The sequence below is a fragment of the Bufo bufo genome, chromosome 1 (assembly GCF_905171765.1).
Source record: "Bufo bufo chromosome 1, aBufBuf1.1, whole genome shotgun sequence".
Classification (NCBI taxonomy): Eukaryota; Metazoa; Chordata; class Amphibia; order Anura; family Bufonidae; genus Bufo; species Bufo bufo.
Window position 1 is genome coordinate 169,056,009 of NC_053389.1, and position 12,651 is coordinate 169,068,659.

Below are 12,651 nucleotides of genomic sequence, written 5' to 3' on the forward strand. Positions count from 1 at the left end.
TTTTGTCTGCAATTGTGTTCAATGTTTCAGATTTTTCCATGCGGGTGAAATCAGTTTTGATGAGTTTTTCATGCGCGTAAAAAAAAACAAAAAAAAACCTGAAGGCTTACAAACATCTCCCAGCAACCATCAGTGAAAAACACATTGTAACCAGATGCAATGCATTTTTCATTAAAGCCCCATTCACTTCTATGGGACCAGGGCTGCGTAAAAAACGCAGAATATAGAACATGCTGCGATTCTCACGCAATGCTGAAATTATGCATGAAAAACCATGTTCGTGCACAGACCGTTAAAAGGAATAGGTTAGGATTCAGTGTGGGTGCTATGCGTTTACTTCACGCATTGCACCTGTACGGAAAACTCGCTCATGTGAAAGGGGCCTAAGTGAACTCACCATCACCACCACCTCAGGCAGAGAGTTTCTTAGTCTCACTGCTCTTACCATAAAGAATCCTCTTCTATGTTTGTGTAGAAACCTTCTTTCCTCCAGACTCAGAGGATGTCCCCTCGTCACAGTCACAGTCCTGGGGATAAATAGATGATGGGAGAGATCTCTGTACGGAACCCCGATATATATATATATATATATATATATATATATACACACACACTCACCTAAAGAATTATTAGGAACACATGTTCTATTTCTCATTAATGCAATTATCTAGTCAACCAATCACATGGCAGTTGCTTCAATGCATTTAGGGGGGTGGTCCTGGTCAAGACAATCTCCTGAACTCCAAACTGAATATCAGAATGGGAAAGAAAGGTGATTTAAGCAATTTTGAGCGTGGCATGGTTGTTGGTGCCAGACGGACTGGGATTTTCACGCACAACCATTTCTAGGGTTTACAAAGAATGGTGTGAAAAGGGAAAAACATCCAGTATGCGGCAGTCCTGTGGGCAAAAATGCCTTGTGGATGCTAGAGGTCAGAGGAGAATGGGCCGACTGATTCAAGCTGATAGAAGAGCAACGTTGACTGAAATAACCACTCGTTACAACCGAGGTATGCAGCAAAGCATTTGTGAAGCCACAACACGCACAACCTTGAGGCGGATGGGCTACAACAGCAGAAGACCCCACCGGGTACCACTCATCTCCACTACAAATAGGAAAAAGAGGCTACAATTTGCACGAGCTCACCAAAATTGGTCTGTTGAAGACTGGAAAATGTTGCCTGGTCTGATGAGTCTCGATTTCTGTTGAGACATTCAAATGGTAGAGTCCGAATTTGGTGTAAACAGAATGAGAACATGTATCCATCCTCTGATGGCTACTTCCAGCAGGATAATGCACCATGTCACAAAGCTCGAATCATTTCAAATTGGTTTCTTGAACATGACAAGGAGTTCACTGTACTAAAATAGCCCCCACAGTCACCAGATCTCAACTCAATAGAGCATCTTTGGGATGTGGTGGAACGGGAGCTTCGTGCCCTGGATGTGCATCCCTCAAATCTCCATCAACTGCAAGATGCTATTCTATCAATATGGGCCAACATTTCTAAAGAATGCTATCAGCACCTTGTTGAATCAATGCCACGTAGAATTAAGGCAGTTCTGAAGGCAAAAGGGGGTCCAACACCGTATTAGTATGGTGTTCCTAATAATTCTTTAGGCGTGTGTGTGTGTGTGTGTGTGTGTGTGTGTGTGTGTGTGTGTGTGTGTGTGTGTGTGTGTGTGTGTGTGTGTGTGTGTGTGTGTATATATATATATATATATATATATATATACACACATATATATACACTGTGGCAGCACTCCCTTTAAAGCTGTATGAGATGTAGGGTGCCCGCGGTAGTCCCTCGATTCAGGACGGAAGACAGCAAAGAAAGTTCGCAGCACTCCTTGAAAGATAAAATGTGCTCTTTTAGTCACACATATCAAGTGACAACGTTTCGGTTCTCTCACAGAACCTTTCTCAAGTCAGGTGAGTCAAGTCAGACCTGACTTAAGAAAGGTTCTGTGAGAGAACCGAAACGTTGTCACTTGATATGTGTGACTAAAAGAGCACATTTTATCTTTCAAGGAGTGCTGCGAACTTTCTTTGCTATATATATATATATATATATACATACATACATACATATATACACACACGGTTATTAGATCTCCCCTCAGTCTTTTTTCTGAAGTGAATAAACCTAATTTTGATTATCTTTCAGGGTACTGTACTCCATCCATCCATTCCAGTTATTACTTTAGTTGCCCTCCTCTTGACCCTCTCCAGCTCTGCTATGTCTGCCTTGTTCACAGGAGCCCAGAAATGTACACAGTACTCCATGTGTGGTCTGACCAGTGATTTGTAAAGTGGTAGGCCTATGTTCTCCTAAGTCCTCTCCCATGTCAGTGTTACCCAGTGTTTTACCATTTAGGCCCCTTTCACACGGGCGAGATTTCCGCGCGGGTGCAATGCGTGAGGTGAACGCATTGCACCCGCACTGAATCCGGACCCATTCATTTCAATCTGTCTGTGTACATGAGCGATGTTTTTCACGCATCACTTGTGCGTTACATGAAAATCGCAGCATGTTCTATATTCTGCGTTTTTTAACGCAACGCAGGCCCCATAGAAGTGAATGGGGCTGCGTGAAAAACGCATTGCATCCGCAAGCAAGTGCGGATGCAATTTTCACGGATGGTTGCTAAGATGGTGTTTGTAAACATTGTTTTTTATCACGTGTGTGAAAAACGCATCATTGCACCCGCGCAATAAATTTTAACAACTGAACGCGATCGCAAATAAAACTAATGAACTAGCTTGCGAAATCGCGCAGTTTTCACTGAACACATCCGCAATGCATCCGGACACGCTCGTCTGCAAGGGGCCTTAGTATGTACAGGTGACTTGCATTATTCCTTCCCATGTGCATAACCTTACATTTGTCAGTGTTAAACCTCATCTGCCACTTCTCTGCTCAAGCCTCTAATCTATCCAGATCCCTCTGTAGCAGTATACTGTCCTCTTCTGGGTTAATTACTTTACACAGTTTAGTGTCATCTGCAAACATTGATATTTTACTGTGCAAACCTTCTACAAGATGATTAATAAATATATTGAAGAGAATAGGGCCCAATACTGACCCCTGAGGTACTCCACTAGTGACAGTGACCCAATCTGAGTGTGTACCGTTAATAACCACCCTCTGTTTTCTATCACTGAGCCAGTTATTTACCCACATACAGACATTTTCCCCTAGTTCAAGCATTCTCATTTTATATACTAATCTTTTATCTGGTACAGTATCAAATGCATTGGAGAAGTCCAGATACACGACATCCATTGACTCACCCTGGTCAAGTCTAGAATTTACCTCCTCATAGAAACTGATTAAATTAGTTTGACATGACCGATCCCTCATGCCATGCTGATATGAAGTAAGTTGCTTTTTTTCATTGAGGTACTCCAAGATAGCATTTCTTAGAAGACCACCTTCAAACAGTTTACCCATGACAGATGTTATAGTTACCAGCCTATAGTTCCCGGGCTCCATTTTATTTTATTTTTTTACCCCTTTTTGAATGGTCACATTTGCTAAGAGGCAATCCTGTGGAACACTCCCTGTCAATATAGAGTCCTTAAAGGCGATGTCCGGGCTGCTCATATTGACCTATCCTCAGGACACCCGGCACCCCCGCCAATCAGCTGTTGAAGAGAAGGCGCGCGCCATGCCAGCGCTACCTCCTCTTCATTGTTTAGCTACTCGCCGTCGCATCCGCAGCGGTGAGCAGGTGTAATTACACCCAAGCCGTCCCATTCATTTCAATGGGACGGATCGCTCCTATAGAAGTGTATAGGAACAAGCAGTCCAATTGAAATGAATGGGACGGCTTGGGCGTAATTACACCTGCTCACCACTGCGACGGCGAGTAGCTAAACAATGAAGAGGAGGCAGCGCTGGCATGGCGGCGCCTTCTCTTCAACAGCTGATTTGCGGGGGTGCTGGACCACCGCCGATCTGATATTGATGACCTATTTGGAGGATAGGTCATCAATAAAAATAACTTCTACTACCCCTTTAACCCCTTAAGGACCGAGGCATTTTTCGCTAATATGACATGTGTCACTTTATGTGGTGATAACTTTAAGGAGTCTTTCACGCCGATTTACCCTAATAACAGTGTTATGTCCACGGCATCCCCCCTATTAAAACTGTGCTTACCGTTTGTTCCTTGCTATCATCGTTCTGCAGAAAAACACTTTTAATCCACATGCAAATTAGGCTGTGAAGGTGCCCAGAGGCGGCGTTACAACGGCCGGTGCCCAGGCCCCTGGGTCATTTTCATACAAAGCCACTCCCCCTCCGCCGCGTCTGCCCGCCCTTAGTCTCTGCTCTAACCTCCCTCCTCCCGTCCGTAATCCCGCGCATGCGCCGATATACTGCGATATGCGGTAAACTGTGATGCCCCGGCCCGACTGTAGTCATTCAATGCGCACACGCCAAACACTTTTTTTTTAAACTTTATTTCTGATGTTCACTTTTGGGGGTCTGATCCCCTCTGCCATGCATTACAATACATCTGTATTGTAATGCATTGCCTGTTAGTGTATGACACTGAGTCATACACTAACAGGCTGCCTAGGAGACCCAACCTGAAGCTGGATCTCCTCGGCTCCCGTAGAAGGCAGGTCCTGATGCCATGCAAGGCATTGGGCTGCCTTCTGAGACATCAAGTCCCCGCCACAGCAGCGCAGGGACTCGATGGGCTCACTCAAACACAAACCCCTTCTATGTCGCGGTCATCAGCATAGAAGGGGTAAATCCGCAGCGATTGCCGTACAAGTACGCCCTGTGTCCTTAAGTACCGGGACATCAGGGTGTACCTGTACGCCCTGTGTCCCCAACAGGTTAAAATAAGGGTCTGTCTATGACATTACTTAGGATACCAACACCTTCATATTTATACTTTTTTCCATTTATATAATTGAAAAATGATAAATTGAAGAACAGCTTAGCAGGATTAAGTCATGGTATTCTTGGACTCAAAAGTAAAAATTTGAAAGTTGCTGATCTTTGCATTAAATTAAAGAAACACTGGACAAATGGTTACTTTGTTACGTCTGAGGGGGCAGTACATGGCACAGGGAATTGTCTTTGGGTGCTGTCTGAATCATGGTGTCATGCTCCAGCTTCTCACATCTTGCACTAGACCTATCCATAACAGTGCCGAGAGTTGTCTTGCTATTAAAGTTGCATTAACACGAAACCAAAATATCCCTTTAATGCTAATATCACATGAGTTAGTTTTCCGTCCGGATGTATTCCGTTTTGCGAACAGACATCTGGACGGAATCCCACCCCATTCATTACAAGGAGTATCTGCACATGAGCATTGTTTTGTCCGTTCAGGAGAAATCACAGCATCCATTTTTCACGAAGGACTGGTCCATTCAAGTCAATGGCTCAGTGAAAAACAATAGACAGCACACACCGCATCCAGATGCAGTCAGTTTTTCACTGATTGTTGTCTTTAGTTTTTCTTCGCGCCCGTTCAAAACGGATTCCGTATCACTGCTGTGAAAGAGGCCTAAGGCCTCATTCACAAAGTCAGCATTTGCTCAGTGATTTCCATCAGTGATTGTCAGCCAAAACCAGGTGCGGCTCTAAACACAGAACTGGTACAAATCTTCCCATTATACCTTACATCTGGTAGCCTCCACTCCTAGCTTCACTCATTTAAATCAATGATGTTTGAATGAGGCGCCATGCACACAACTGTATTTTTGATCCAAATCCTGGTTTTCTATTGTAGGAGCACGGCAGGATTTCCCTCCTCTGGGTCCAGCGATATGGATTATTCAGGCACATTGTAGATGTAATAATTGCAAAACTCTGCAGCGGGGAGAACTTTATTCCAAGAATACAACAAAAATATAGACTTTCTGCAAACTTGATGCCTAAGAGAAAGAAACGCTTACTACTTCGAGTTTAGACACAGTAAATAATTCACAGACCGTTGATAAGACTTGTTAGTTATGGCTGTTACCTTTAAATAAGGAAAAAGGGGGAGGGGGGCGCTGCACAGTGTCATTCTTTATTACTAGAGGAAGCCATCATTAATGGTCACCAGGTTGTGCTAACTTGTACATTTCTGCAGCCAGAGTGTTTGTATGATATACAGACAGAAGGGGTATGATGTGGATACACATGCATGAGGGGGATCATAACCACTTGGAGATGCCATCATTCATAACTGATCTTTTAAATGTGGGGGGTGGGGGAGATAAAATCTAAGAATAGGGAATCATGGCAAGAGGCTACAAGATGGGACACACCACAGTGTTAAGGAACATCATTATAAATGTCATGTTTCATATACACAACAAACCCAATATGGATTAAATAGCAGTTTTTATTCCTCTGCGTTCCTCCTCACATTTAGGAAGGACACCAATGGGGACGAACGGTACAGGATTATGACATCACTGAATACAACATAAAAACGGTCATCTAACAATGGAGTGCAGGAGCGTCCTGTGTGTGTATTGCTAGTTGTGTGTACCAAAGTTATTGTCTTGTTACTAGGATATTTTTTTTTTTTTTTTTTCCGTCTTTTGAAAAAATAAAACAGTCCGCTGTCCAGCAGGGGTCTGCCTAATAAGAATGAAGTTCTCTTTCCACATTTAACCCTCCCGTTATTCCCTGGCAGCCCTTCACTCTGCATGGACTTTTGCCTCTTGCCTTTGCAGGGACAACTCTGCAGCTAGGAAAGCTCCTTGGCCCAGTGCAGTCGCGTAGGTCCGGCCATGTGGAAGGGGGAAGGCATTTGGGTTAGATTGACTTGTTGATCGATGGTGGGGAATGGAATGGTAATCTGCCACATTATCATACTGTGATAGTGCACTTATGGAGCTGTGCAGCTTTCCATGGAGTGTTTGGTAGGGATAGAAGATGGCAGGGTCTCTCTCCAAAGTCTCTGAGTTGTGGCCTCGGAGGCTGTGGCTCCTCTCTGGTTTGGGTGGAGCGGTAGCAAACTGAGCGGAGTCCTCTCTGTAACAGTCTCGGTGTGAGCTGTCAGTTGGTCTGGTAAGTGACCGCTCCTTGTCCTCCGACGGTCTCATTTCCTTGTGGTTAATCCTTATTGGTTCTTGTGGACTCACATTGTATTTACTGTTTGAGGACTGATATGTAGGTTCAGAAGGCAGTGGCAATGTTTTAGAGCTGTAGTCAGCAGGTGGAAATGGTGGACCATTTCGTCCATCCGTTGATGGTCTATGTCCAGCATCCTGCTGTGGGAGAGTCTTATGCTCAGAGGTAAAGTCGTGATGTATGCGATTCCTACTCCCTCCACTTTGTTTGTGGGGTAGGGATGGTTTATCCTGGGACCCATTTCCATATGATGAGAGAGTATGTGCTAGGCGTTCATCAGTCTCTGCTCTTCCAGGGTATCGGGCGTCTTTAGATTCAGCAACACTAAGAAGCCCTGGAGTCTTCCCTGGGTCAGACCTACTTCTCAGGTGTAGGACATCCAGTCCTGATGTATCCTCCACTAAGGATGGGGTAACATTATCATACTGAGACATCACAGGTCCTTTAGATCTTTGACGGGCTTTGTTGTCACGTCTCAGCGACTGTAATCTATACCTATCCATATCCTCCATATCCCAGGAGACATGAAGAGGCCTAGGATGTTCAGGGGGTAACGCAGGGGGGACATCTCTGCTAATAAAATTGTGCTCACGCAGATTTCCTCTTGGATATGGTGCCAACATCTGTGACCGATATGTGGACTTGGGCTGCAGTCTTGTAGTATAAGATGCAAAGTCACGACTTGGATAGAGGTGGTACGGACGCAAACGCAATGTGCTGTAAGGGTCCATATCATAGAAGGTGCCATCTGATGAGTAGTATGTGGTGCTGCCTGAGAAGGGGCTGTATCGATATTGTACCCTTCCATTCTCAAAGTAAGGCTGCAGTTGAGTGACATGATAATCTGATGAAGAATTGAAGGATTGGCAAGGTTTGTATTGATAGACAGGGCGTGGGCAGTATGCAGGCTCATCATCTGGAGGGACCTCTGTTCTAGAAATAGGAACTGTACGCATTGGAGGTGGTGGAGGTTGCATAGGCACATGCAAGGATTGGACCCGTCTTATAGTTGGATATGGTGGAGCTTCTTCTGAGTAGGTACGTAGACTCGGACTCAAGGATGACATAAATTCTGGTCGACTCCTTGCACGAGAATGCTGTAGTCCTGCATGCTTAGTCTGGTTCATGTAGGTGCCATAAAGTGTAGAATTTGAAGAGGGCGTTTCACAGCGGGAAATGTATGGTTGTGTTGGCATATGCAGTGGAGCACTGTCTGCCTTGTAAGACTTGGGGACTATAGATGGTTTAGGATGCACAAAAGCATCGAATGTCTCATTAAGATTCTCTGGTTCTACCTGAGCAGGATATGGGATTCTGTAGGTAAGCTCTGTGTTCTCAGGCTTAGTTGAGGTTTGATATGGATGTCTGTATCCATCCCCAGTTTCAAGCTTCTCCTCGGTTTTAGGCTGGGAAGAATAAGGCTGTCTGTAGCTGGCACCCTGCTCCATCAGGATCTCAGATCTTACATGAGCTGAATAATTGTGCCTAGGCAGCGCATCCTCCAGAGATGATGGCAGAGTGATTGTACTCAGGAAGGAGTGATAATTGCTAGCCGTGATTGCATCGTTATAGTTGGAGTGTAGGGCAGTGGCCAGACGACTCTCCATGGTTCTGACTGGTGGGGCTGGTGGTCCTGTACCATGTGTAGGATGGGAAGGAAAAGACTCAGATCTCTGATGAAAATGAGGCCTTGGGCTGGGTCTGTCAGATGAGGGGAGTGTAGTACACAGTTCTGCAAGGTAGTTGGAGTTGACTTCACATGGCCCAGGTGGCGTCATCTCTTCAGTTGGAATGGATCCTGGGCCCTTGAACACAAACAATCCAGGTTAGAAACATCCACAAAAAAGTATGATCATTTGTATGAAGTAAAGGGGTTTTCATCCACACTAAGGTCTTCGCGGGGAAAACAGCAGCATGTAAAGAAGTTTAAGGCGATGTCCACCCATGACTGAAATGCTGTGGATTTACATTCTGCGTAAGAAAACCACAACATGTCTAAGGTGCAGATCGCCACCCTTTGCAGTGGAGAAGGTGAACGTCACAGCCATTTCAGTCACATGTGAACATGGACAAAAGCCCATGGGGTAAATGTTCCTTTCAGGTCTATAATAATAACAACATTTGTTAAAATAATTCTGCAAAGGTTTTATATATAAAAAAAAAAAAAAAAATGCTATTTGGATTAACCCTTTCATATTGAAAAAGATTTATGTGGATGGCTCAAAAAGGCCAGAGTGAAACAGATTTATTTCCAATACCAATCAAGATGGCGTTCTGCTTCCAAACCTTACCATATACTGTGTGACATCATGACTACAGTATACTATTAGGAATTGTATTAATTCCATGAGATTATTTTATCATATGGTGTACACAAATTTAACAATATGTTCAGTTACTTGAACCTGGTCAACTAACCTGTTCCTTAGGCACACTGCTATTTAGATAATCATTTCTGCAGCTACAGACATTGGCTCACATTCACTGTTGCATTAATTGCAGCTAGTTTTTTTCGTAAATTAAAAGACTGCCACACACCCAAAAATGCCACCTAATTCACAAAAATGCAAACTGCATAAAAAATGCTTTGTGACCCCTGTATTTCATATTTCCCATAGACCTTCAGCTAACATCTGGAGCCGGCAGTGCTACCACAAAAAAAAAACACTAAAAGTGCTCAAAAACGCCATTAAAAATCTGTGTGTTAACCCTACTATTGCACCAGAATTCTGGTTCGATCATAGTAAATCAGCTGCTAAAGTAACCCCTTGAAGGGGTTGTACAAGTTATTTTTTTGTTCTTTAGTTAGAAACTTACAAACAGATGTAAGGGGTTTTCAATTCACTGACTTCATGTACAGTGGCCCTGTTCTCCTAATTAGCTGAGGGCACATGACCTGTGATGTCAGCTTCTCTCCCTGCGCTGATGACGTTCCGTGCACAAGCCTGAGAGAACAGGAGGAGCAGCCCTGCCGCTGTGCACGGAACCTCACTATGAAGGCGGTGACGGTTGGCGCAACAAGCCACGCCCCCTGCACTACCGATTTGCTGGCTGAGCTGTCTGCCCTGTGTCTCCCCTTCCACTGGATTTTTCAGCAAAGTTTAACCCCTTCTACCATCAGCAGCACAGACTAAGGTACTGAGAAACTGCAGGGTTTCCTCTTCTCCAGGCAGTGAAGAGACAAATGCTGTGCACAGTATCATCCCTCCCTCCTCACCCTTACAAAGACTGGAGGAGTTCACTCCTCCTTACTCTTCTGCTGGCTGTGAAGGAGTATCTGCAGAGCATTGCACAAGAACAGGTAGGGGGAAGATCCTATGTGTAGCAGCAATGTCACGGTATTGTACAGCTGGGACTTGTAGTCCCACACAAACATGAGTATCCCAGCAGTCAGACTGCAGACACTGCAGCAATTTTATTCACTCCCTTTGCAGAGCAGGGGAAGGGCAGTCTTTGTTGACACCCAAAAATATTCTTGAGGAAAACCTCAGAGAATGTTGTTACACGCCCTCACAGCTTTGCAACTGCATGTCAACAAAGGGGCAGAACAGATCTAGGGAAATGTGGAAATATCAAAAAAAAATAAAAATTGGCCTAAAACTATAGCACTTACTAATGTATTGTGATTGTCCATATTGCTTCCTTTGCTGGCTTGATTAATTTTTCACACTGCTGCTTTCCATGATTAAAATCACCCTGTAATCCAGTAATGGTGGCCGTGCTTGCACAATATAGGAAAACGCGCAAGCCTCTCTGGTGGCCGAGACCATGGGAGTCTACTATAGTGTGCAAGCACGATCACCGCTGCTGGATTGTAGGGTGGTCATAACCATGGAAACAAGCTTGATGTAATGGAAATAGTAATCTAGCCAGCAAAGGAGGCAATATGGATAGTCACAATACATTAGTAAGGCCCTTTATTAATGTTCTCTACATGATGAATGCAATTTGCTGAAGTGAGACAACCCCTATAAAGGTCTTTATTTTTAGTAGAGAACATCATGTTAAGAGTCTCCTTCGCCAACCTGCTTAGGATTGCTAAGAAGAGCCCGTCTTCAGTGTCTATTGAACACTGCAGGCAACTATGTGTACCATACAAAGGCAGGCTTCTCAGCCTTCCTCTTATCTCACTAGCACAGTAACTGGCTTACTATATGTGCCCTAATGATTTTCCCTGTGTCCCTGCCTATCTGACCAGTGGTAGCTTGTCTCCTTGAACATTATTTCCTGCACTTCTCTTAGTTATGGAGCACACTAAAGAGAAAGGACGGCGGGAGTGTCGGAGCTTGGTGCTAGGAGTAAGTGTACTGTGTATACCTGTAAAGCTACTTCAGCCCCATTTCTTCTCTATTTTCCCCAGTAACTAACAGAGAAGTGCTGGGAAAAGAGATAAAGGAGCAAAGATAGGCAGAGATCATTAGGGCACATATAGGGAGCCAGGGGCTGGGATAGAGCTCCAATCTCAGAAGAATGCCTCTGTATGTTCCACGCCGAAGATGGGCTCTCCATAGCAAAGCTCAGGGTTGCTAAGGACTCTTTCCATGCAGTTTTCTAGTAAAAATAAAGACCTTTCCTACACAACTTTAAAAATACACTGAAAGACAATTACACTTTAAGCTGCCTTCTCACTAATGTGACCAGAATCCGGGGCCAGTTCAAATGACATTTTTTGGCACTGTTTTTCACACATCTCTGCGCCAAAAATAGCTTCTAAAAAGCTTCCCATTCATTTCAATGGAGGAAAAAAGAAGCAGCATGTGCTATGTTGGAGAGGAATCCACACCGGTTTTCCCATTAAAATAAATGGGAAGCTGAAAAAACTGCTCCAAAACTGTATGCATGATGTTTTTCAGCGCGTTTTCAAAATCCATCATGTGAACACACTCTTAGGCCTCTTTCACACTACCGTATGGCTAGTTCAATGTTTTGCGGTCCGTTTTTTGTTTCCGTTGTGTTCCGTTTTTCTTTATGGCATATACAGTAATTACATAGAACAAATTGGGCTGGGCATAACATTTTCAGTAGATGGTTCCGCAAAAAACGGAACGGACACGGAATGCATTTCCGTATGCATTCCATTTTTTTTGCGGACCCATTGACTTTAATGGAGCCACGGAACGTGATTTGCAGCGAAATATAGGACATGTTCTATCTTTGCACGGAACAGAGATACAGAAACGGAATGCATATGGAGTACATTCCGTTTTTTTTGCGGACCCATTGAAATGAATGGTTCCGTATACGGAACGCAAAAAACGTCCCGCAAAACGGCAGTGTGAAAAAGACCTTAAGGGTACACTTACACCGCATGGATCCTCAGCGGTTTACAGTACCAGCAAAGTGTAAGAGATTTTAAGGAATCTAATCCACATGCTGAAAAAAATAAAAATAAATGCACATGACTGTCAGTGTGGATTTTAAATCTGCAGTATGTGGATTTATTCTGAAGATAGCTACTGCAGATTTCATCCTTTTCAATAATAAGGGTAAAAATCCACAGCAGAATTTGAGGTATGGGCACCCCTACTCTAAGGCGAAATGCACACTCTGCATATTC

At 44.0% G+C, this 12,651-nt stretch overlaps 1 protein-coding gene across 7 annotated transcripts in view; it reads right to left on the reverse strand.

Annotated features, from left to right (window-relative positions):
- Positions 1-5,838: 5,838 nt before the first annotated feature.
- Positions 5,839-12,651, reverse strand: part of ARHGAP32 (Rho GTPase activating protein 32) — a 241,496-nt gene continuing 234,683 nt past the window's right edge. For all 7 annotated transcript variants that reach the window (XM_040431909.1, XM_040431900.1, XM_040431882.1 and 4 more), the window contains one exon: positions 5,839-8,899. In XM_040431909.1, coding sequence (XP_040287843.1) covers positions 6,659-8,899 — 2,241 coding nt within the window. In that variant the 3' untranslated portion in view covers positions 5,839-6,658. The remainder of the gene's footprint in view (positions 8,900-12,651) is intronic.